Raw genomic sequence first — 27466 nt, forward strand, 5'->3', positions numbered from 1 at the left:
TTGCTTGGAAACTTAGGGTCCTGGCATTCATGTGGGTGTTCCTTTGACGCTACAACCTATCTAAACGTTGTTTCAGGCCAAGCACACACCCCCGTGGCAACGGCACTCCCCGGCATCAGCTGCCTTCCTCGGCAGGACAATGCTCAACGCTGTACTGCAAAATCTGCTCACAACAAAGAGCCCAAGGCACTGGCCCGGCCTCCCACTCGCTCTGAATATGCTTGGGAACAAGCCTAAACAAGCCTAATAAGTAACCCATGGTACTCAAAAGATCTACTGCCGGTATCACGTGCACTAAATGATGCTTCCAGGGTTCTGTGTGCAAACGTCACTGGGTCAGAGCTGTTTTTCTAGCACGAGGTGGACCTATACAAGATTTGGCAGATGGCTTTAATGCTGTAGCTGATCTTGTGTCATTAACAATACCTTGTTGTTGTACCTAATTGTTAAATTGCTTTTGTTCTGAAACAAATTAAACCATACACCTTTATTTAATGAAGGACCAGACTATGATAAATGGGCAATGGAAGCTCAAAATCTTACAGTTTTCATTGTGCTTCAGCACACTCTGCATCTAAAAGTAGATGTAAATGTAGCTCGCATGTTTACCAGTTTGGGGACATTTTTTGCTTGGCTGCTATACTGCGAACAAATTCATGTGCCATACGTGTCTCGCTTTTCCCCCCATTCTTGCCTCCGGTGGCAGTTGTCATCGCCGATGACCAAGTCGGTGCGGACGCCCCTGCACCCAGCGCTCTTTCTGTGATGACCTTGATGACGACAGGCGCTATGGGTGAGTAGGTGCTGAAGCCCCCTAACACATTCGGATGTTTCACCCGTGCCGTCACACTGCATTCGTGTTGCCCACTTCAGACATTTCAGTTACCTTCTCTGATCAATATTTCATCTTTGTTTACCTCTGCCATTTCGTATCAGGCTGTCCAGGAAGGATGAGACTATCAGTGAGGAAATTCACTAAAGGTTTGAGTCTGACCTTGATCTAATTCCAGGGCAAAGGTTTTGAAGAGTTGTTTTCATTTATGGTTTCTTAATGTATGCTCCCCGAAACCTGCTGACTCTAGAACTGTGATTAATGGCTTTAGAGATAAACTTGACCTGCCCTGACCTATTGTCTATCACCATCTTTTTCCCAGTCCTCTGTGCCAGCTTTGACAGGGAGGATGCACTATACTTAAACATGAAATATGTCTGCTAGCTGGATTTTTACCTTTTTATTATGAGACTGTTATAGTATAACCCAGTTCTTTGGCAAAGTGAAATAGCATCCCTGATAACATCACTTTGGGTTCAAGATGTACTGCACATACGGTACCAATAGCACATCTTGAACTTGAAGACTTGAACTTGAAGTCCACCAACACTGGCAGTTACAAAGAACTCAGCCCAGAGTGCTGACCTAGTACAGGCAGCAGCGACAGCGTGCTCACATCTGAAACTGCATCCAAATTAGCTGCATGTAAGAAAATAACACGTGGTCTGAATTAATCTTCTGTGTCGCAGCTCACGCGAATATAAGAAAGCTCATTAAAGCAGAATAAAGAGCCTCGCCTTGTCTGACCCGAACTTAGCACATAAAGACAACGCTTGGTGTAAATGAAATTCTTAGTAAAGGTCAGAAAGGTGTCGCATTTCCAACATCACACAAATAAACACACACACACACATACACACAATCCCTCACCGCAAGCTGGAAATAGCTTAGTGGTGCCAAACAGTTATTAGCCATAAAACTAATGTCAAGCCGGAAAGGTAATGTCATGCTACTAAATCTTACTCTGCGTAACTTTGCCGCAGGTGAGCCATCTGTGAATGACAGTGTGTTTGCTACTACATCTAGTTTGCAAGTTAGCCATTTTATGGTCGGGGACGAAATGTAATTTTAGGAACGCCAGACTGTTTTGCATTTTGCAACAGCTTACTGTGTCAAACCCACATGCAACTTTCTACACACGACAGCCCTCCACTGCGCCGATGTCTGTCTGCTGTTAGCAAACTGACCTTCAGCAAGAGCAAAGGTAACCTGTATCACAGCAGATTTATCAGAGGCCGCATCCCTTTTTTTATCCTCTCCCAGCTTCCCCCTCCTTTTTCTTCTTTTCAATAGCTCAGAGTTAGTCTCAATCTGTTACAGAACTTCAATTGCTCTCCTCTTCATGCACGCATTAAAGCCTCTGCTTATTGTCTGAAAACAGACATCAGTGTGCTTTTCTTTAACAATGCCCTCAGAATCACATTTTTTTCCCCATCCAGTGCACAGGCAGTGTATTGACGGTGCAGTCATAAATTACATCACCGCATGTGGAAATGGAAAGAAGAGCTTTTATCAACTATCCGGAGAGTGTGCAGGCGAACTTCGACATTTAGGGCCAGCAAGCATTGCACCTTATGAAGTGGCAAAATTGCGCTGATACATGTATGAAAAGTCTTGTCTTGTTATTTTAAATTGGATGGAATCCAATATGTTTTTTTCCCTTGGGGGAATGAGGATAAGTAATAGGATTTTAACAAGATGAGTACACTTACCAATAAAGCTTCATTCTATAAGGACAATTAAACTAGTGATAATAAAATGAAAATCTAATTACAAAATGTCATTCAAAGTGATTACAGCAGAAGCTTTATTGCAGTGTATTCTTTTTTTTTTTTTTTAGTAAAATGCTTATTTGTACAATATAAAATTTGTAATTTCGTCTGTCTTTTTGCACCTTTTTGTCATGCAGGATTGCTATCTTAAATTTCCAGAAAATTTGAGTGGAAAAAATAAGTAAATCAAGGGTTGTGTCTCTGCAGACAAGTTCCATTCATTTGCCAGTAGTGCTTACAGTTTAATAATTATTTTTTCATTAGTTCGCTTGCTTGAATTTGCACTGCCACTTGTTTGCAAGTCAAATCAATGCACATTGCTCCAGGCAACCCGAGTTTGCCGTGCGTTTGACTTCCTGACCATGCCGAGGTGGGTGGCAAAATGAACCTAAATTCTATAAATCCCACAATATTTTCCCTGCGAAATCAAAAAGGAGATCTAACATCACAGATTAAAGCTTGTTTACTAGTGTTGGAACTGCTGCCAACAATGAAATGTTCAGTGTCAAACTGAAAGAAGACCTGAGGCAACTCGGCTTTTATTTTCACCATTTACTACATCCATCCATTTTCTTAACCACTTATCCAGGGGAGCCTTACTTGGCTAACTTTGAGCGAGAAGCATGCCCTGAACAGGCCAATGCAAAGTCAGACAACCACACACTCTCTCATTCACACCTACAGCCAATTTAGAAACACCAGCTCACCTAACATGCATGTCTTTGGACTGTGAGTAGAAGTCAGAGCCAAAGGAGACCGTGCAAACTCCACAAGTGGTTCAAACCAGGAACATTGTTGCTATAAAGCAACACAACTAAGTCTCATATTTAAAAAAAAGAAAATACACAAATATATGATGTAGCTTCTGTCCTCACCTGTGGCATTAGGGGGACATCTATTGAAGGCGAGTTCTCCTGAAGGGGTTCGTCTCCACACCATTGACACTGCATAGTCCTCAGGACAAATTTCATAAGGTGCTGGAGTGCAAAGTGATACAAACATTACTACATCAATGCTAAAAGCTTTTTAGTCTTTCCAATATGATGCAACAATTTCTTCATGCTGCATATTAAGAGGTATGGAAATATAGGAGATCAAAGCTGTATAGTTTCAGAGAGTCTGAGAATGCATTCATGGATTATAATAAAATTTACCCTCTTCACATGCCTCAGTCTTTATGAGGGAAGGTACTTCTTAATTATAATAATGGAAAAAACGTTTTTAACGTTTTTGTGGAACACTGCTTCCTTTACTTCAGAGAATAGAAGTATTACGTGACTTCATGTTTAAGACTCTACTTCAAAGGAGATTATTTTGAAAACCGTACTTTAAGCTTTGATGATACTTCAATTTCTCGGTATGTCCGTCACCATGATTTCAATTTCTTCATTTATTTCAGTCATCCACCTCTGCTAATCTGCACCCCCTCTTCAGACTCAGTTTTAACTGATCTCTTATAACAAGACATGTCAGTCAGTGCACAGAGATAATTATCTCCTCACTTTCATTCAGCTTCTCTGTGGCCACTCAGACTTAAGTCTTATTATGCTCTGACTCACCTGGACACCGCTGGTCACTGCACTTTCTGACTTCTTCTCCGCTCCCATCACACTGTTGCCCAGTCACCGCTGCCCCCTGACACACCCGAGCACGCCTCTGCCATCCACCGTCGCAAGACTTTGAGCAGCCACTCCACGGACCCCAAGGATTCCACTGGCCATTAGCTAAAATGGAATCATTTCTAGTTAGAAACCGACACTATTACAAATACAACAACTACTTAAAAAAAAAAACAGCAGAAGATCAACTAAAAAGAAACAGCTATAAAAATGTCTTTATTTAGTGTGTGATATCTTTAGCTTTTGATTACATTTATATATTTTGCTACTCATGCTTTTAGTTTGAAAACGTAATTTCTTGGCAGTATTTCACAAATGAACAATATCACCTGTAATAATCAGGGGTGTGTGTATTTTATGGCTAAAGAAAATGATTATTCACATCGTTTTGACGATATTAAAAAAACAAATAAAACCACACACACACACACACACACACACACACACATTTATGCTGACGTTTCCAAACCCAGAGGTACGATTTATGCCCTTGTAATGAACACTGTTAAACTCTGCGTTAGACAAAAAAACAGATGCTCCCCTTCAGCGATGTAGTAAATCACACGCCCTTCTGAATGGAAAGGTACAACACCGTGTGAGCAGGAAACACACACCGCTCATTCTAACCTCCACTTACCCCTTCTTCACTTATACGGGCATTTATCATGTCCTACAACTAACCTCTGTCGGGATTGCTACTGGAAGCAAGAAAAACCAGGAAAAACCACGATGACCTGTTGGCTGAAACTATCTGCAAGACATTGATCAAATCCCAGTGAATAGTGATTTCTTTGCCTGCACATGAAGCAGCTGATTCTTCAAACAGATGCATGCTCATGTGTTTCAAAGAGCTCATTGTTCCAGCAGTTCTGAAGAAATTGTTTTCATTTGAAAACACATAGCATTGATTCAAAAACCTGCACAGGCATTTATTGTAGTTATTAGGCTTTTTTTAAAGACTTTAATCTATTCAGTTACATTAAAAAAATACCAGAATTTCTAGGAACTAGCCAAACATGCATTTAGCTAGTTCTAAAAAGAAAAAATGATGCTTTTGCCTTGAACTCTTTGTCAAAGCAGTGCCTCCAGCACTAATGGACATTGTGCTGACTTGTTAAATAGTGGCTGTGTTTCTCACTAATGATTGATCTCTCACCTTGGAAACAAGTAGGACTTGCTAAATAGATAGGCCTCATTAAATGAATAAACTGTATAATGCATTCTCTCACTGTAACGGCAAACAACAGCATCACCTTCTTCATTATCATAAGCACAAATTAAAAATACGCATTCGCAAGCATTTGCCTCTGTTTTAGGGGTCCGGCAGACCACAGGGCTGGCTGATTATTGAAACACCATTTGTAATGACTTTGAAAACTAAAGAGGAAACCATGCTCCACACACACATATCGGCGAGCTACAGACTAGAAACCTAGCTGTTTTTGCAGCTACATTTGCATCAGGAGATTATGAGAGTGCTCAGACCCTTCACATGATCAGACAATTCAAAGCCTGATTGAGACCTCTAAGCAGACATCTTTGAGCCTCTAATGCATCTATGATGTTGACAGACAGTTCGGGCTGCTAACCCAGAATTATGTGAAAGGCATACAGTATATCTAACTGGATTTTTCAAATCCAATTGATAGAGCACGGTCTTGAACATTACTCTTGATTCTTACAATGCCGATTTGATTCTTGCTACAGGGCTTCTCTGTACGCATCAGGGAGAGTAAGATAGCTCAGTTAAAGGCGATAGATTGTGCTACATGGTAATGACTGTAATAATGATGATGACAATATGGGACGGGCTGGCTTTTTTTTTGTCTCTCTCTCTCTTCCCTGTTTAGAATCGTTGTTTTCAAATTTAGACATCAAAGCGGATATGGAATTAAGAGGCTCAGGATTTTTTACCTGTGCAGTCAGGATTATGGCACTCTCTGCTTTCTGCCCAGTGACCGCGACACTCAGATCCCCCATGGGCGGCTGCTGAGCACTGCCTGGTCCTCTGCTGTGTGCCATTGGCACAGGTCACCGAGCAATCGCTCCAAGAGCTCCACTCCTGCCACTGTCCGTCCACTGAGGCACCAACCACAACCCAACAAGCATGTCCCAAGTGAAGGGAAAAGGAGGGCAGACAGAAATGGGAGGAAATATTCAGATCACTATTCTCTCTCATACTGAAAGCCAATAAAACAGATGTTATGTGAAATGCAAAAATTTACAGGGCAACTTGTCAAATTTGAAGACTCAGACTTTCAGTCGGGTGTCTGCTTTGTTTTTTGTTTGTTTTTTCAACTAGAATTTCCCAATAAAGTCAGAGACAAAAGAGAATAAGACATAAAAAAACAGATATTGGAAGAGTAGCTTCATATTAAGATTCATATTATTAAGAGGTTCAAAGCACACAGTGCCGCTACCTTCTTGTCAGGGAAGAGGGAAAGCATCTGAAATTGAGTTGTTTTCACTGAGTCTGCTAGGACAGCAAAGCTAACATTTACTGTGTGGAGAAACTCATCATCACTAATCTGCTTACCATTCACAGGCAACTGCGAGTAAGTGATTTTGACGTCAGTATTACAGTATTCCTTCTCAACAGGGTTACCTAAACCGCTTTATTGTGTAAGCTCAGAGTCTGCATCCATTCCCTTTTCTTTTTTTACTTACCTTTAAAATATTGCACTGACTAATATATGTGAGGTGTATTGCATTTTACAGAACTGATCTTTTAAACGAGTCCATGCTTTACTCATAACTGTTAATAAAATGATTTCTAACAGATTAAGCGAGCAGACAGATGATACCTGGGCAAAGGGCTATGTTGCAAAGTTTAGTCTGGGTCTCAGGTCCATCACAAGCCCTGCCTCCATGCTGGGGAGGAGAGCACATCCTAGTCCTAGTGCGGTGACCTCTGCCACATGTGAATGAGCACAGGCTCCACGGTGACCACTCCTCCCACACACCGTGTACTGCGGGCACAGAAAAGGCGTCAGGCCTAATCAATGTCTCTGTCTCTGATACAGCATAAACAAAGGCCTCACCGAACTGCGCTGAGCCATAAATGAAACAAAATCAATCAAAAGAATTAGCAACAGAGTAATGTAAGTAAAACACAGAGCACACAGACATTGTGGGGGCTATTCTCTAGCTCAGCCATAAGCTGCAGTCTCCTCCAAACATTTATCACAATAACAGCAAATGCTGCTCCTCTAACAACGCGCCATACAGTAGCACAGGTAGAACACAATAAAAATGTCAATCTCTGACAAGGGAGTTTCGACGTGCAGAACACCAACAATAAGAGTCCAGACTATCTAAACCAAGGTAACCATCAGGAACAGCAGGTCTAACAATGTCACAGTCTGTTGAATCTTCTTGGTTGACTGAGAATCTAATAGCAGGGGACCTTCAAGATAATGTGGGCTGACAATGGTTCTGGACAGCTGTCATTGCACTAACATACTGATCATGGTAATGCACAAAACAGACAATCTATAGCCTGCTTCCAGTCCTCAGAGTAAGTGTGCAATATTTAGACTACATATCAGGAAAGACGGATAAATTTAAAAAAGGAAAATGTATTGAACATTATGATGTTGCGGAGGTTATGTTGTTTCCTTTTGAATTATAAATCTGTGGCATGTTGTTTTTGAACAACATTTTGTCACCGCTGCTCATTAAAGCCAACATCAGTGAGATTATCTATCTAGCATTCAACGTCAACCGTGAGTTTGACATAAACGAATGCTCTAATACCCTCCGATCTATCTATTCAGATCATTTATTCCACTGAAACATGCTTCTAAATATAGATATTTCTAATGTAACACAATGTTTCTTGACAAAAGTGCAACTTTTAAACTATAATTGCTTTTTTTTTCAATTAATTTAAAACAATAGCTGGCAAAAGGCAGCATTCCTCTGGCATCTTGGTTTGTGTGTAAGCTTAACTGGGTTCTAGTTGACAGATGGTGAGTCTTCATAAAACTGCGGAGAATATTTGCTATTGGCTCATAGTTTTACTTTGGAGAGGGAAATGTGGAAATCTGAGAGGCAGACAGAAGTAAGACACCTCCTGTCTTGTCTTGGCAGTGCTCCTAAATGTACACAGAGATATGGAGTGATGAACACACTGCTTTCAAAATGTAAAAGTTTAACCCCTGATATTAGTTTCTGATGCAACTGTTGGCAGCTTGATGCCAGCACTGAAGTACATTTACTGACAGAGTTAAGGCCCAGCATTAACTTTAAGTGCATTGCATAAAACCCAGAAAATACTGAAACTGTGTTTGTTACCAAAAAGTCAATGTCTGTTTTTATCTATAAATCTTCAAACTTATATTTATGCTCTAATATATCACCCTTACCTAACTTGATTATTTTCTGCATGAGAGAAATGGAAAGGTGGCCACTTTCAAAAGTAAATCATAATATTAAAAAATAATACTATATGACATTGCAGTATAGGCTCTGGTGAGCTCTGATGGCTATTGAAAATGAGCGTTCAGCTTCAGTGTGTCTTCCAATGTTTTAAATAAGCAAATGTTAAACAGAAACCTGCAGTAGATGGACAGTGCTGTGGCCGTGATTAGGCTCTACATTTTCAGAAGTGTGGGAGGAATTTCTCATGTCTTGCACTTGCAAATTAGCATGCGCACAATTAATAGAGGTTTGTTGTAAACACAGCATATCTGGTGGTCTTATCATCTTTTGACTACAAACAGGACTTAAGACCTTAGTAATGTATGTCTGACTGCTGGACAGTGGCCGCTGGGGCTTGATAAATCCTCTTCAGAAGGGTCGCTGTCCACAGCTTGTGCAGAAGCTTAAAGTCCCCGCAGTACAAATTTTTAGATCTCGGGATCAGTTGTAGAGTAGTTGGATCTTGGGATCAAGCCTATGGTCCGCCATGAGGCAAGCTACCGTCTGTCCCGGCCCGTGCCTCTAGGCGCTACTTTGATGCTCTTAGCTAAGTGGCCCATGGTGACTGAAGCCTTTACTTTGAAATATTCGAGTTCAAAGCTTGCAGTCACCACAGCTAGCAAAGATGGAATAGGATTCTGTCCCTTTGTGTACTTTTTCTCTGAACTGCAGCCATGATTTACAGGGATGTCCATGAGCAATGCTATTGGTCTGCTAGAGGTGAAATTCCTGGACCACTACAAGATGATGGACAAAGCAACTGCATTTGCCAAGAATGTTTTCATTAATTTGAGGTAAGCTGGGATTTGGGTGGCCTTCTCATTGCTTTCCAGTGAAGTTTAACCTTTTTAACTTGCTAGCTAGCTCCTTTTACCCAACTGTAGTCACCATACAGTATTTATTATTTTGTTTCTGAGTGCCTTCTCTTTTGATACAGAGTGGTTTGAAGTAGCTTCAGATAACCCAATCAATGCTTCTGTAGTGGAGTAGATTTGCATCTGTCACACTGTAATTCAGTTAAATTCAGAGGGTTTTTTCATAGAAAAAGACCTGTCAACCAAAATGTCTAAACAAGATTTTATACATTATCATGCATGTAAAATCTTGACATATTTGTACTGATTCTAAAGTGTAGGTTTTTGACCTGTGTTTTACTTATTCTCCACTTATTTTTCTATTTTTACACACTTCATTTTTTATTCCATTGTAATTGTCCTCAGTGCCCATGCTAAACATAGGTGAATATATCCTGCAAACCAAACCAGGAAACCTAGCAGCTAGCGGCAGCTATGGAGTGTATGAGCGGCATTAAACAACCTAACTTTAAATTATTAACCCCGACCTGATGATGTAGCTAGCTTTACTTAGAATATAATCCTTCCTAAAAAAAAATTGACAACACAAAAAAAGAAAAAAAAGAAGATAAACCTGTTACCTTGGGTGACACTTCATAGCAATGCAGATAGGTAGCACAGTTTATGCTTCCTTCTCGTGTTCAAAGGGATGGCATCAAAGAGCCTTCCTGTGGATTTACATTGCAAAGCTTGCCGGCTAACTGAACTTAAGTAACAGAAAGCCAGAGGGGTTTAATGTCAAAGGTATAGCTCTTTATGATTTTACCAAACCTCACATTGTGAAATGTCTGATGGTGAAATAATATTAGTGTTTACAAAAAACAGAGGATGCCAACTTTTATTCAGGATGGAATCAGATTTTAGACATATGTACTTTCCTCCTGGTTTTATCTTATATGTAAGGAAAAATGTTATTCTGATGAATATCTTATTGTGTGCTACAGTTTAAGAATCTAACAGTAACCTTAAATATGCACTGAATGTTAGTGCTGTAGAAAACCCTGAACTGAAGAAATGTCAGATATCAGAATTCCTGTAGACTGTGCTACTAAGAATAAAGCGAATAAGATTCAACAGAAAAATGCCATGGGTTTTTGTTGCTTGGCTTGTGAAAGGACTAGCATTTTACAACCCAGGGGATATTTCATACAGCAGATGTGTTGCTGTATTTTGGCATATTCCATCATGTTGTGTATGGCATCACAACTTATGTAGGCCCAGGATTTCTAACAGCATGCTTGATCCCAAGATGCAGAGCTCAGGACGCCGTTCACAGACGATGTTGCTGTTTTCAGTCATGGCAACTATAAGGTAAGGTTTCTTTTGACTGGAAGTGATGTGTCTTTAGGCATAATGTATTTTGGAGGTGTTCTTCTAAGCTTGGCATAGCACAGAGAGCAAAGAAAGCTAATCGATATGTCTGCCTTACAGAATATTAGATGTATACTCTGTGTTTCATGTGGCCCCATGCCAGGCTGGAGTTCTTTGTAGCAGTTTGCTACGGTAACTAAGTATAGTTAGTGCTATGTAAGTATTTTAAGGATGACCTGGTAAAACAACTTCTTTGATCCTAGTGGTAGATTTCAAGTATAAGTAAGAGAACAGCAAATCCGTCATCTTTCAAGTATTATAGTCAGAGCAATTTAACAACACAGCAGGAGTGCATTGATACGGTCTGAACTAAAAACTCATTAAACAAGTGAAAATTAGAAAAGCAAATTAGAATCTCTATCTTGTTGCTCTTTTAAAAATGTAAATTTCTAATTGCTTTACTTTCCCCTAAGTGTCAAGGCACAGTTCTATGGTGATTTTCTCCATTGTTATTTGAAAAAAGTTTTGGAACCACAGTGATAATTCAGCAGGGTTTATGCTTTCTGAACTGAATAATACTGGGCATTGAAGAGTCACATCAGGGCTGAAATGATGCTCTTTTATAATGATGACTCATTCTCTTTCTGTCTCTCAGTGTTGACGCGTACTAAAGGAATGACCCTTTTGAAAACCACCAACTTCCCACTTAGACAGACTCTATCTAAAATAGGATATGATACATCACTAATCAGAATGTCAGAGGATGCAGCTTGCAGTGTTTTTGATCGGCCATAATTACTTAGGAGTTTGCGGTCTCGGATGCACTGTGTTTATGATCGCCATCAGATACTTTGACTAAACCCGAAAGCTAAATCAACTTATTTGTGGGAGTAAAAAAAGAGGGAGAAAAAAATAAAAATTGACAGGGGTTACTTGTGACACGCTGTTCTACCAGATTCATTCTGACAAACATTTTCATGCTGCAATCACCAGCCAGCAAAGAATCTGATGCTGATACCTGAGTGCCAGTGACTCATCTGCCATGCCATCATGGATTGAGGAAGAAATGCCTTAAAGGGTGTTTGAAGAAAGCTATTTTAAAATGCACAGTTGACCTTCAAGAAAATGAAGCTGACGATATATCAGTATCTACAGCTCCCCGGGCTCCATGTGGATCCACATGTCATTAAACCATTTCAATGCTGATGAATTGATTCACAGTTATATGAAATGGAAAACTCAAAATGATAATGAAAAAAGAAAAACAACATTCACAAAATAACATCAAAGAAACAAAGCATTAGATTCATTATATTATTACTGCATACATTTGGAAATATAGACACATTCAGAAATTTGTTAAAACAGAACAACACATTTCCTCCCATATCAACAACAAAGGTGCAAAACATTAATATTCAAGAATCTGCGGCTAACACTACCTGGACAAGGGGCAGTGTTATTGCAAACCCTTGATTCTCTTAAAGGGCCGCTGCAGTGTGTTCCGTATGGTGAGACACATGTTCTTGTTCGCACCTGCGACCCTTGACCGCATGTTACAGAGCATGAGCTCCACTGGGACCACTCCTCTGCACCTGATTCACCTGTGTGGGAGAAGGGTGACACTAGTTAAATGCAGTAGTATGGTCCTGGGGCTTATACCGCTTATACTGGGCGGGGTGGGGCAATGTGGGCAGGTTTGAGTAAAAGAGGGAGGAGCCAACATGAGTAACGTCGGGGTGGGGTGAGGTCAGGTCCTAAAGAAGAAATTTAGCATACAGTCTATTCTACCTTTATGTGATCTTTGATGAATACTGAATTGGCAGCTTAATTCTTTTGACTCGTGATTCCATTTGCAGGCAGCATAAAAGTGTTTTTGTGGCTGCAATCACTGGGAGTAGTAGCATTAACAAATGGCTCTCCAGTGTAGGAGTAATTTGTATATTAATCTGCCTTTTTACACCAAATTCATGCAAAGATCACAGAAAAGGTACAGCTATGGTTGGAAAAAATGAACAGTAGACACTAGGGTTACATCTATCGCTTTCAATTCATTGAAAAAAAAAAAAAGGTCATGCATTTCAGTGGAACTCAATATTATGTTTTAAAAAAGTAAATTCGCTATAAGCAAAAACAAAATTTCATGGTGGCATGCAAGAAAAGACAACATCTGAGAAAATAAAAATGGAATTTAATGGGTGTTAGTTCAGAAAGGGGTCTTAAATGTGGATTTCCTTGCACTGCAGCAAACTATCTAGTTTCCTTGACAACATTGGAGCAAATTCTGTGTTTTAGGCAATGGCTTCAAAAAAAAAATCTTTTTTAATCTAGCTCAAGTTGTTAACTCGCAGGGATGGAGGAAAATGAGAAAGTTAGCTGATTTTATTCAGCAGATCACAGCCATTTTCATGAGTGGCTCAAAGCAGAAGGTTTTCCGTACACTTAAATTTAAATTGTGGATGCCCAGAAGGACGTGTAATCTGTGGTATTTAAGCCACAGGATGTGAATGTGAGTCTGTCTTTATGGGCTAGGCCTTTAAATCTATAGGGAGAATTTGCAGTTGCTTAACTCCGCGTGCAGACTTATCATCATTAAATCATCATACGTAGCAGAAAGTATAGCAGATTAGCGAGGTAAAGGACCATAGCTGTTACATTAACTTGGAGATGTCTGAGTTAACTTAAAGGATAAAAAGGAAGAAACCGCATTGAGCCTTTCAATTTTAATGGTACAAAAGGTACCCCAAAAAAGCCATGAGATGCTAAATAAAGCTGCATAGTATGATGAGGCAGTGGGGTGATTTCCAAAGCCACGATAGCCAGAATGAAAGAAAAAGAATAAATAATTTGGTGACAAGTGAGTGGACAATAAAATTCCCACATGAGTGTAGTCACCGAATAATTGCTCTACGATTATGTTAAAATCCAGGTGAAGAATTCATTTTCTTTGAGGCTTTATGCATTGGAGGGATAATTCAATACAAAGCGAAATATTTTCAATTTCAGCTCTGAATACATTTATGTCATTGAAAGTCATCAAATCATATCAGAATTTAAAGTAGTTTCACAGCATGTTGTAACAAGGACACATAGATTCAGCCAAATAGGGGTCTTAACCCTGCCCTTAATTTTGTAGATCATAAAATAGACTGAGAGGTGGATCAATTTGTTAAATGAGGCAGTACAGGGAGAGTAAATTGTGTGAGAATGAGAAAACAGAAAAGCACAGCGGATGCAACTCGACAGGGAAACAACGTACCTACAGCGTGGGGAAAATGAAGAGATGTTAATGAGTATATGTTAGTAGTGGTGCGAATGCATGTACAGTGCGTCATAAATTAAAATGACAATGAAAGGAAAGGAGTTTTTAAACAATGACAGCAATTTAAACGAAACAACACATGAAAAAAATAAAACATTTCCCAAAACTTAAAATAAAAAAACCAAAAACTTAATATTAGCTACAACTAAACCCACCCACTAAAAACAAATGTTGTCTAGCTATATTAAAGCAAAAGATACTTAAAAAATAATGAAAGCAAAATAAAGATTTTGCTTGGATTTGTACCTAACTTGTTTTACTACTTTCTGATTTTATTTTTTAAAAAAAATGCCAAAACTGGTGGATCGTAAAAGCCATAATGAATTTAGAACATTTAAGTTTTGAATTCGCTACACTTGCTGAAACCACACAGGTTCATTTTATCTCTAAGGGCAACATCTATCAGTTCAACTTTTGCCAAGTATGTGTTTCATATTTGGCCGAAAGGGTGGGTTTTTTCATCGAATGACATTTAATTTATCACGCCTTGGAGGAAACAATTAACTACATCTGGGCCGTAGTTTTAAACTGCTGTTTAATTAATGTTCCCCGAATATACTGTATGAGTAATCCACTCGCCAACTCACTATGTGACAATAAAACAAACAGACCCACAAAACCCAATTATGTCCTATATTCAAAGTAAATACTCCTAGAGAAATGGGAAATTTTCTTCCTCGTCCATATGTAGCAATAGAGAATGAGTAGGAAAAATAATAATGCAAAACATTTCCACTTAAAAGGTGCAGTACAAGAGAGAGCATGCATGATGAAATTAAGTTTAGTTAACAAAATAAAGTCAAGAAACATAACTATTGTATTACCAGTTTGTGCCATAAATTTAGCAGATTCAGCTTGCTCCTGCAGGGCCTTTGTGTCATGAACTGATCTTGGCCGCTGACTTTTTACTGTATGCTCTCCGATCATTCCATATTCTATGGGACAGAATAGAGGTTCATATGAAAGCTAGGCTTAAACATGATGTTCTGAGAACAAAAAGCTTATTACATACTGTTTTCAGGATGTTTGAAGCAACTGCAGTACATGGCTAGAAACAAAGACCACACAAGGTTGTATTTAATTTGTCCTTTTCTCTATGGCATAGAACAATGCAACGAATTTATACGGGTGAGTTGGAAGTATTAATTGAGCTTGAAAGCACAGCGTAGACACATAGCAAACATGCAGATAAACTCACATTGTTTTTTTTCTTGTTGTTGTTTGTTTGTTTGTTTTTAAAGACTAACACTTCATTAGACCAGCTCCCTCCCTCCCGCCCGCCCTCCCACCCGCCTGCACACCCAAAAAAGAAAAGAAAAATAAATGAAAGTAAAAATGTGTAAGCCATCAGAAAGCCACAGAGGAGGGGGGGTCATGGACATAACATGCTATTGATCCACGGTTTCCTCAACACTTTGTCATCTTTGTGTGATTTATTTTTGGATGGGCAAGTCCAGGAGACTGAGAGGCTTAGACAAATGTATTCTGAGCTGTATTCATTACAATGCATGCCCTCTTTGCTTCCCATAAAGGAACAAAGAGACAATGAGTACAGTGTTTTCAAGCGACACCGAGAAAAGTGATGCTAGAAATATTGCAATTAGAAAGGAATTTGCATCAGCTCTTTTAAGCAGATGTATCATACTGTAAATAGCTCATGCAAATTGTTTTTGAACTCTTGTTTTTAATTAAAATCTAGCATTACTTATGGCAGTGTGAGCCTAATGAGGTGATTTTATCATTCGCAAATAGGCAATGCAGGTGATGCATTAACAACAGATTTACACATAACTTATGTTAGTACATTAGACAATACAATGCATCAGCCATTGATAGGAGTGCTTAAATGATCTCTCCTAATAGAGTTTGTAGCCTCGTTTTGCTAAATCCCAGCACCAAGCCGAAAGCCTCGAAAGACTGACCTCCCTCAAAGTGAGCCACAGAGGGAGAAATCTGTCATCTGATCTGATCACGTTACACAGAAAGTTAGAAATGTTATGACTAATTATACGGTAAATCACTTGAGTACAGAAAAGACAGTTGTCTAATCCGCGCATCAGACTGTTGGCATTAACCAAATCACATCAACAAACATGTTCCGTGATTGGATTAAGAAAAATAAAGAAAGAAATCAGCGCAGCTAGATTCAAACAACATCACTACCCAGTATAGCATCAAGGACACTGTGTTTGTGCTCGCATAAAAAATTCGAATATTAAGAGGGTACAATGAAAGGAGGGAAAGCCGCCAGGTAGAAACAAACATCGCAGCCGTTTGATGCTGATTGGGATCTTCAGGACCGTGACTGCACAAAGTAACACGCTTTAGAAGCTTGTTCAAAGGTCTTTCAGTCTGATTTGATCATGTCCACATCTGTTTTGCTGAAATTAGGTAGAAAGCACAATGTGAACTCTTTGTCGTACAAAGAATGAGCAGGTACACTGATGATTGGACAAACAGCAGGCAGTTCATCTAACGTTCAGCCGTGTAAGGCTAACTGCTGCAGATACTCTGACATGTTATTGCTTTACAGTGTTTCATGCTCTACCCTGTGGTGTCTTGAATCATAAACTAATTCCTCATTTGGCAGAATAAAAGGCCTGTCTGATTTAGTCAGTCTGAATGCCTGCTTCTTTGTGGGAAATTTTTTAAAAATAACAGCGTGCGCTGCTTTTTAATTATTTCATACAAATGGAAGAAAACACTAAAATCTACACGACGGCATACAGTAAAACTCGCTTGCCGCTTGGCTCAGTGGGGCTAGCTGGGTGCCCTTAAAGTGATGCGTCTTTTTGAATGAATATCCATTTCCAACAGTAGCATTCAGTGCAAGCAATGATTAAAAAACAAAAAGGTGCAAAGCATAATGACCTTGGTGTCAGTTCAGGTATCAAAAAGGACATATGGTGTCAGGGGCTGTGACAATCTGTATTGTCATTTTTAGATACCAATCAACATCGCTGGCTTCATGAATCATCGATGATTATCATACTTTTTCATGGTGTTGATTATGTGCCTTTGCGAAACATTGATCAGCTCAGCGGTGATATTAGCCTTGCAGCCAGTCACACCTAATCAGCAGCTGATGATCAACAGTGCAACAAAGGCACTGCAGCATGTCATTAAGAGTGGTGTCAGTAAGATATTTGGATGGCAATTATTACAGCGCAAGTACACACACACACACACACACATTTTTAACACATTTTTAAATACAAGTCTTTCTTCGAAGTCACAGATTCATCATTTTGTGGCTGATATTTGAGTGATTATTTCTAAATCAGTCTGGACAGGCAGCTATTAAAAAGGCTCAACCTGTTGGTACACAAATTAGCGCTGGCTGATTTAGCGCAGAAGACATCTCAGTTTTAAGTCCGTGAGATTGGAGCCTCTTTTGATGCCACAAAGCCAAGATGTTAATCCTAATGTTGTGTTTAGACAGCCTGAGGTCGAATTTATATTTAAAAAAAAAGAAGCAAGATGTCAAAACACGACACCAGAAAAGTACAGGGAAATAAGGTATAATTGAACTACTTGGGATTGTATTCAAGCCTGTAGCCATGTAAGGATGAATATGAGAGAGAAACCAGATTTTTAATAACTGGAGGGATAGGCTGTTGTCATTTGTCAAAGACACCCCAAAACAATGTGTCTTCACTGTGTTACAAGGCAGAGAGCGCAGTTGATGTATTTAGCATGTCATTACTTGAAAACATTTCTTCCATTTCAGACAGAATTATTTTGAAGTTTGGTCCAGTATTTAGAACTTTTAAAATGTGTGCTTGAAAGAAAATTAAGTTTAAGATTTATGAGATGTCTCTCTCTCAGTCAGGACTAAAGAGCATACTTATTGTTGATATCCATCATGCTTCCGCAACAAAGGAAAGACAATGCCATTTAGAGAAATCCATCACTGTTACCTTTCTTTGCTACCCTGCAGTGACTGATTCGTTCACTTAGTTTTTCTTGCACATAACCTCGATGTAATGCTTCACTGGCAAAGCATGCAATTTTTGGACAAGAAACGCAATACAACTACTTTGGTGCCTATTAGCCTAATTTCAGAATGAGAAATACTGGGATTTCTTTCCAGAAATAGGCAACATTTTTTGTGGAGGAATTCCTTTGGCTTAAAGGAGGTCTATTTGCTTCAAAGTCCTTGGTGAATAAATCAGTGATAACCACATTTTGCTTTTTTCTGTCTACAACATTTTAACATGGGGCCAGGGCCATGGCAAATGTACACCTTAACTACTTTTTTTAATATGTTTGGTTTATAGTTAATGCATAAAAGTACTGATAACTGAAGGAATGCTATCTATCTATCAACAGTTCTTACCAAATCCATAAACAAAACCTCAGACAAATTAATGCACACACTCTTCTTGCGTTTTACATTTTTAAAAGCTCCTAATTTGCTAACTGAAGAAGCAGAATTAGCATTCCATTCAGTAATGCAGCATCAAAACTGCAATTATTTTCAGTAAGTGCAAAAAAAATAAAAATAAAATGGATCCTTTAAAAAGGTGCAAGCAAATTCTATTACCATGCTGTGCCATCAGTTTTGTAATGGCAGCCATTTTGCTTGCCCGTCTGGGATTATCAACAAATCAGGTGAGTAATAAAGAGGTTGAGAATCAGATTAGGCTTTTCTGAGCAAAAGTACCTTCCTCTCAACTTTAAGGAGCTGAAATGATTGAGTGGCTAGTCTCAAGTTGATCTTACTGCGAGATATGTGTGGCCACTCTGGAATGGAAAGAAAAATAGCGCCTTTGTTCCAGTTAGATTTCCAGAGGTACATCTGTTAGAAAAGCCAGTGCTGCATGCAGAACCAGCCACGACAACCGTGGAGCAGCCAAAACAATAATGAGAAATATGTATTTGGTCAAAATGTTACAAAATGTCTGCTCAGATTATGGACAAGGAAGCACCGACCTTGTCACCACAGGACTGTAACCTCTGCAGATTATTACATATGATGCTTACACCAGAAGAATAGCCTGGTGTTTTTATATTTTAAACCCAGAGCAAACTATTCATGTGAGCCTGATTTTTGGGGCTTAAAGCTTAATTAGTGGGCATATTTACAAAGATATTCATGCTTGATTTAATTAATGTGTGACTACTGACTGCATCAAAAACACATTACAAACAAAGACTTTGCACACTATCAAAGAGAGCACAAGTTCCCTGGATCCATGACCTTTGTCAACATTCGACTTTGATTCGCTGCCTACGGTGGATTTTTAACACTGAAAGTGATCACGGCAGCCACAGAGTCCAGTGGTAGACATTCCGTTTCCAGGTCCATCTTCAATATGTGGACACATTCCATGTGTAATTTCATTAAAAGGTAGTAAAAGCCAGACCCATGTCCAATGACGGATGTGTCTAACCTTGCATGAAATGAGCCTTTACTCCAAAGTTGCTATGAGTAGCTTCTATCAGGGGTACCTCACTTACTGCCCTCCATGCATTCCTGCCTGACTGACTGACTGTCACAAACGCAGCTTTTAATGAGAAGCACTTCATTACAGCTGCACTTTGAAAAGTGTAATTTCTCAAAAAATAGAGACAACGGTCCATACAGACTAGGAAGAGAAATACCCCTCAAGCTCAGGCTTGACTTTGATCCATTACTCAACAGCTATGCTACTGAGGCTGACAAATTTTGGTCAAATGTAGTCATATTTCTGGGTAGTAGGTACCTTTTTAGATATTTAGGACTTATGTTCAAGTCATGAATTACAATGGAAATATATTTAAAGATCCTAAAAACCTAGACGTTTGTCTTTAAAAAGGGTAAGAATGAAAATGTGCTTAAAAAAAAAGCTGTGTTGTAATTAATAGCTGAACAAAGTCTTATTTGTGCTAAAGGCCCCGTTCGCTGCTTTGTTATTCAAACATAAACATCAATGCAGAAAAATGATCACAGGCTTTTCTGATGGATTATGGATTGTTCTGTACAAAAAAGGAACATAACTTTAATTAACAATGAGTATACTGCAGTAAAGAAAGAAAGAAACGTTCTAATAAACAAACAAAACAACAAAAAAGTCCAAGGAAGTCAGTCATAATGTGTAACAGTGGAGCACATAAGAAAAACATGATATAAAAACATCAAATATACATTTATTCAGAGTACAGATTCGACTACCAAGTTTTATTTTTACTCAAACAGGACAGTACATTTTGTTCTCTGAGTATCAGTGGAAGACTACTTTTTAGGGTCCAAAAGTAAACACATGTGATGATAACTGATGATGACTCATAACAATGATTATGATGTAATGAAGATGCATCATATTTTAGCTCATGAATAGACTCCCATGTCCAAACTGACTCATGTTAGGCCATCCGGAAACAGTCTTTAAAATTGATTCCGTTGTCCTCAAGATATCTCCTTACCACCATTATAGAAACCCTTCACTATTGGTGGGACCATATGCTTGAGCCAATGTAAAAAACTCAATTAGTCCTTCATTAAGAAAATGAGGGGGTTGCACGGAATCAGATATAAATTACGAATTGTCCTCTGAGACACACAATTATCCATCATATTCCTTCTGCCATCTGTTTGCTTCCTGTTGACTCTCCTAATGACTTAGATTGAAGCCAAATTAGAATTCTGTGCAACTGCCACTGCACCTCATTGAAAAGTCATGTGAAGTCGCCTAAAAATGGAGCAAGTGTGGTGAGACAAGCACTCAGAATGCAGGCTGTTCTTAGCAGCGAGGATATATTTTGCATCACTGATGTGTAGGCAAATGAGTGGAAATTGCATTGATAATTTACAGCACAATGTTAAATCACAAGGTTATTGAGCAGTACCTCACAAAGCAACCTAGATGGAGCTCTGACGTTATCAAAGCACTGCATCAAGAAGCCCTGTTGCTGGGTGCCGTGAGCAGATCATTCCTCCTCTTTTTCCATACACTTCAGGGAATGGGCATCAGCATTCTGTTTTTATATTATTTCAACTGATCCAAACATGTATACCGTCAAAAGCCACACAGTTTATATGCTGACTCCACAGTCCAAATGCTGAGTTATATTAAAAGAATGAGGCAAAAAGCACCGTCTGCATTATTGTGGTTGTTAACTAATGCTTGCAAATCAACCTCTGGCAAGTAGACTGCACGTTGGTTCTCTTAAGAGGGGGGAAATGAAACAAGATAAAATATAGACATGCATTTTAAAGTTATCTTTTTTGCAAAGATGCACCAGTGCTTGACAGTGTGGGTAACTGCATATGTCGTGCTTTCAGTTTAGCTGCATGGTGCTATCAGAAAATAGATCCGCCTATGGAGCATTTTAAAGTGAAAGCAATGCCAAGATTGCAGCTTATAACTTGCAAAATCACCAGCCTTTTCAAAAAGCCACACTGTTGAACTAGCCATGACTAAAAGTGGGGCTGCTGCAGGGACACAACTGAAAGGACTACTGTGCACTGACAGAAACAAGGATGGAAGCTGATTACTAATGAAACCATTTCAGAAAGGGAAGTCAGGTTATATGAATTGTATAGAAATACTGATGGCTTTCAAATCTGGGACACCAGTCTCAAGCATTTCATGAAATATTCTCTTGTTTTGGCCAGTCACCTCAAAACAAGAGATGTATTTATGTATTTATTCTGGCAGCAGGGTATGATCTTAATATGCTGCTGTAAATTTTACAAAATTATTCACCGAGATATGCTTTACTACAATTCACCACCTAAGGGACATTGAAAAACTATGGCAGCAACTCCTGGCATCGGTTTAGAAACGTACAACCACAGTAGATGACCTGGCAGTCACGCACACTGCCAAGCTCAACGCCACCATGCCAAGCAATGCATCTGTCAAGTGAGAAACACGACACATTTTTTAGCACCTTTGTGACTGCAGCCAATTTTCAAAGAGCCTACCTTGTCCTTTTCTGAGCCATTTTGCTTGGCATACCAAGTAGTGACCTTCGATTTAATAGAGTCATGGTTCGCCGTTCATGGAAATTCCTCACTAATAAACAGAAAATGATACACCTAAGAAATTAAATGAGCAAAACACAATATGAACTCTGTAACCATGGAAGCAAATGTGGTCGGATGACCATATTTCGTAGCAAGATAAATCATTTCCAACAAGCCCTAATGAGACTTTCATAATTCATGCTGTCAGCTTTTCCACAGCACCAATCACGTCGGATCCTTTTGCAGTGGTAAAACCCACTGCTTCAGACTGCCACCCTGCATCTATCAGCACAGGGAACATTGTGTCATATGCAAGTTAGTCATGAGGAAGATGCCTGCAACATGCCCTGTCTTGGCTCATTGGCTAAGCTCATGTTAAACCAAATACGCTCTCCAAAATAATTACAAGGGATGTAGAAGCGATGCGGAAATGTCCTCAGACAAGTCAGGGCATAACAACAGCGCAGTTGGATTTTCATTTAATGGATTCTGATGCCAAGTCGGGAAACATGAGACAATCTCAGTTATTACAAGATTTGAAACAAAGCGTGCCTGTACCTGACTGCAATATTTTATTATGAAGCACATACAAAATTTAGGCTTCATTCATTTAGTAGGAATTTTATTTTTCACTTTTTGTTTGTCCCGACAGGTTGCATGGAGACATTATAATGTAGCTCTTCATATTCAGCTCTTCAAATAAGACCATATAACCAACAGCTCCAGCTTTATTATAGTTCATATGACACTCCTGCTATATTTTAGTACAAAATACAGCAATGTTTGTGCTTTTGTTAAACTAAAATGGGCAATTAATAAGAATTTATTCTAAATAGATGGATAAATAACACCCCTCAAACTACATAAAACAAACTCTTTGTCAGAATTCTTTATTACTAACAACCACAAATTAAGCAAATCTCTCCTTTCTTATGAGAAATGAAAAGGGTGAACTCCTACCATCTCCGTACAGTTTTCTTTTTAAAATAAGGGTGGCAGTGCTTCTGTATTCTCTGTTTAGGCTGTAATAAAGTGTTTAGGGAGCCAGAGAATTGGAAACATAGGAGAGGAAGCTCTGTAGGGATTCAGTCCCAGGACAAGAGGAGCATTTAGTTCAAGAGTCAGGGGATTTAACCACTTGATGATCTCTGGAAAGCCATAATATTCACAAACACAAAGTTACTGTGTGCTACGTTTTAATTTGGCCTATTTTAGCTTCTGTAAAGTCTTTTCTTGCCTTTCTCTGTAAGTTTTTTTGTAACAGAAAAGCAAAGTTAAATAAGTAACATTTGCTACTTTCTGTCACAAAAACCATGAAAAGTCTTAACAACAATGATTAAATCATGCTGGGTAAATATTTCAGGTTTAATGCCAGCATCCAGAAACCTGTGATTGCATATCAAAGAAAAGATCAAAGAGAAGCTAAATACTAAACTAATAGAGTAAATAAGTGCTAGCTTGATTTTAAATTATTTTGAATAGTGCTGCTGAAATTAGACTGGGTTTTTTTTAAGAGATAATTGTCATTTCAATAGGCCAAAACACTTGAGGGAAATTGGAAAAGGAAGAGTACATTAGAAAAAAAAATCAGGATAATTAATTTCTGTTGTTTTCAGAGGGGTCCTGAAGAAGGTTCCGGGTTATTGTCCACTAGAAGCTTCTGAAATAAACCTCATACAAAATGATAAGAGACCAGGCAGTAAACAAATGAAAGATAATTCCCGTTCATTTGCAAATCTCTCCTTCTCTGGACTTTCTCCTTAACAGCACAGTGTGTCTATGTACAAACAGTTGTATTGCCAGTGCTAATAGGAGATAACACACACACACACACACACACACACACACACACACACACACACACACACACACACACACACACACACACACACACACACACACACACACACTACTCTAGATAAAATCTGCATTTTTTTCATCAGTAGAAAAAAAGGTGCTTTGTTTACCTTGTCAACAAATGTGACACCAACAAAGATGTTTGTGTAGTCTCCCACAGCTTTCAGAACAATATCTGCATTATCAGGCTTTTCTCTTACATGTGGATTGAAGGGGAAATTAGGTTACTGTCTTTTTGTGATTATTTTGGAGTTTAATATAATTGCAGTGAGTGCTAATAACCGACATGAATTAAAACTCTATGCAAACATTAAAAAAAAACAAAAAACCCACCTCACAACCAAAAGCAGTATTCATCAGTGATGGCTGAACACAGACATGTCTCGATGAATGGATGGTAAAATTACACAAAATTTTAACATGATGTCTTGTTGCCGTGTGGAGCTGGCAAAGTACAAAGTTGAAGCTTGAAGCTTGAAATAGTTTAGTGTAAACACGAGTAAAAGAAATTTGGTTCAGTGGCTAGAAGCAGAAAATGTAATCCGTCCATGACCAGACCATGACATTAATTTCTTACAAAGAAAGAAAGAGAGGTGCTAAATAAACTCATTAACCTAAAGAGAAGCCTAAACTCTCACGTAACCTCGATAAAAGTAAACACAAAATGTACCTCGGCCCACCAAAAAGACCTTCTAACTTTGTCTTCCTTGGATCAAATCCTAGATGGAGTACGAAATGACTTCTCAGTGACAGCTTCTTGTTATATGCAGCAGCAGAGGCAGCCAAGAGTGACATTAGTATTGGAAATTAATTGTTTTTTAATGTGCACGTCTCCATCGTCCACCACCACATAGACATGCACCATTACTGTGGTCAATTAGCCATTCAACATCTTACCGTTGGCCATTGTATGGAATTGATTACCACACCACGAGCTTTCCCTGCAGCTTGCCATGTCCAGAATATTAAGTGTTATGTAAAAAAAATGTTGAACACAACAAATTATGTTACATCAGCTTTTCCTTAACGTGACTGCTTAACTGCCTTTCACCTGGAGGCTTCAAGCAACGTTGCATCTGCAACAGTCACACTTTTGCACATTTCCCTTTTTATACACACAACATGGTTTTTCTACAGCTGGTCAGCATAATTAGCGCTAAACAATCACAGTCCTTAATCTTGTGATTAAAGCCCCTGTTTTTTGGTCTTGGATATGAAGGGAAATAAAGCCTCTTCAACTGAGCTTCTGGGCCTTTTTGGCTATGATGACATTAAGGATGATTGAAGTGCATTATCTGGGCACACAATGGCTGCTGTCCATTCAGCTGTGCACTGCAGAGCACTGAAATAGGGAGCTGGTGACACACTCACTGCAGAGGAACGTGGAGTTTTAAAGGCTCATGACACCCAAGCCGCCCAATAGCTTTGGCTGAATAGCCTGTCTGACCTATTGTCAGCCAGTTCACATTATTGTCGATGTACCTGTCTGATATGCAGTCAAAGCTCTAAGGTCTTCTGCCTCTGGTTAAAAGTGCAGTAAGCCTTAAAAATTGAAGGTGATTTAAAGCATATCCCTTTGTCAACTCACTGATGGTACCAGGAGCAGTTAATTTACAGGAAATAATTCATCCCAGTCAGTGTTCATATAACATCTCCCACTTTGTTGGGATTTTTTTTTTACCTCCAAATGTTTACATTTAATTTGATTCATATTCTGACAGATTCTCATGATAAATGTGGCAGTACATGCATTAGCTAATCAATACTTATAATCGATAAAATACTTATTCACTGCTGTCACACTAAAAAGAAATCCGCTTCCCTCGAAGGCAACCGCTTGTCCATTTTGTGTTTCTCACACAACAAACAAAATGGGATGTCTATGTGAGCCTGAATGACAAAAACATTTTCTTTCGCTTCTCTTACTCTTCTGTGAAAGCAGTTTTAATGAACTTCTCAGTGCACAAAATGTAGCCATATGCATATATTTTTTTCCACCCTAATCAACAAAGAAAAAGACGCTGCCTTTTCATGCACTCCCTGGTTCTAATCTAATTAGAATTTATTAAACTAAGCAGAAGTTCAAGGGCATCAATAACTACATTTTCCCCCAAAACACAGAGTTAGATAGTTAGAAAAGGATAGTGCGCAACATTGAGGGAACCATTTTATTCCTGACTATCCTTTCACCTCATTATGGTATTTAGTGTCACTGATGAATGCATATTTTCTGCATTTCCTCCTGATTTTAAATCCAGGCAGTGCTGAATGGTCACATAAATCAACAATATTCAGCCAGTAATTGAATCTCCCTGGACATAAAATGATGTAAAAAAAAAAGGGTAATCAGAGGGCATACTGTACCATGTACTACAGCAGAAAACTATGCAGGCATAGGACAGCAGGATTAAACCAAGATGTATTAGATGTAAATTATATGAAATTATATGCACAGACTGTTTTTTAAATATATGCTAAATATATAGAAAGACATGGTTACATAGAAGGATGCATTTAAGATGCAAAGAATGGAATAAAAGTAGACTGTATAACATTTCTGTTCATTTATGTTTTAGAGATGCAGAAATGTATTAATACACTCTACATGACTCACAAGAGTCATATAGATTTTCTGTTCCCAACACATGGATAAGCATATGGATCATAATGCATGAAAGCACCTTTTCACCTCATTTTAAATCTGTCAGCACAGACCTCCCTTCCAGGTAACAGCTAAATCTCCCAAAGCTTTAGCTTTAGTTTAACAAGACTCTCTAAACTAATCAGACGTTGTTTGTGTTTGCAATGTTATACAGTTCCATATAGCTCCTAATATATCAACACAATACAGGTTAAATTTGTTGATTTAAATTGAGATCAGTTTTAAATCTTTTTCTGTCTTTTAGACTAGTTTAACCCTAGTCTAGTCTAATCTAGTCTAAACTAGATTTTCTGTTATTTAAATGACTACCAAATTAGTCCCCATGAACATTCCTAGTAAGAAATATGTTTTCTTGTCTGACAAAATTTAATGGTTAATAATCTTTCTTATGTAGTATTTTCCTCGTATTTCTTAAAGATATACTAATCCCAATGGTATGAACAATCTGTACTCAGTAAAATACTGAACTTACTATTACCTCATTTCTTTTTGGAGACACAATTTTAAACACCACTCAATTTATCAGGTGTTTCGAGGGAACAATTACTGCTTCTCAACATTTACTCAAAAGTTGCGTATTTTCTCTCTAAGTTCTGCTTTTACAGTCATTCATTTATCCACTATTTTGTTTATTTTGTGTATGTGTCAATAGTGTCTATGTTGTTGTGTTATTGTTGTGTCTTTGTTTGTTGTAGCATTAGCAGTGAGTGTTCTCTAAAGATGGTGCCTGTGTTTCATTCTCTAAGTTATATTCATTTAAATTAAATTCCCTTTTAAATATTGCCTTTAGTTACTTAAATTTACTTTTTATTAAGTAACTTTACGTTCTTCAATTGTGGTTTAACTGATTATCTTTATAAT

At 38.5% G+C, this 27466-nt stretch overlaps 1 protein-coding gene across 2 annotated transcripts in view; it reads right to left on the minus strand.

Moving 5' to 3' along the window:
• The window catches only part of adgrb3 (adhesion G protein-coupled receptor B3), a 119786-nt gene that overhangs the window by 50720 nt on the left and 41600 nt on the right, over window positions 1–27466 (minus strand). For both annotated transcript variants that reach the window (XM_080868849.1, XM_080868848.1), the window contains exons 3-8: window positions 14957–15067; window positions 12253–12414; window positions 7028–7192; window positions 6138–6302; window positions 4164–4328; window positions 3480–3581 (exon numbers count right to left, since the gene is read on the minus strand). In XM_080868849.1, the coding sequence (XP_080724975.1) occupies window positions 3480–3581; window positions 4164–4328; window positions 6138–6302; window positions 7028–7192; window positions 12253–12414; window positions 14957–15067 (870 nt within the window). The remainder of the gene's footprint in view (window positions 1–3479; window positions 3582–4163; window positions 4329–6137; window positions 6303–7027; window positions 7193–12252; window positions 12415–14956; window positions 15068–27466) is intronic.

This window comes from Rhamphochromis sp. 'chilingali' (genome assembly GCF_963969265.1).
Source record: "Rhamphochromis sp. 'chilingali' genome assembly, chromosome: 20".
Classification (NCBI taxonomy): Eukaryota; Metazoa; Chordata; class Actinopteri; order Cichliformes; family Cichlidae; genus Rhamphochromis; species Rhamphochromis sp. 'chilingali'.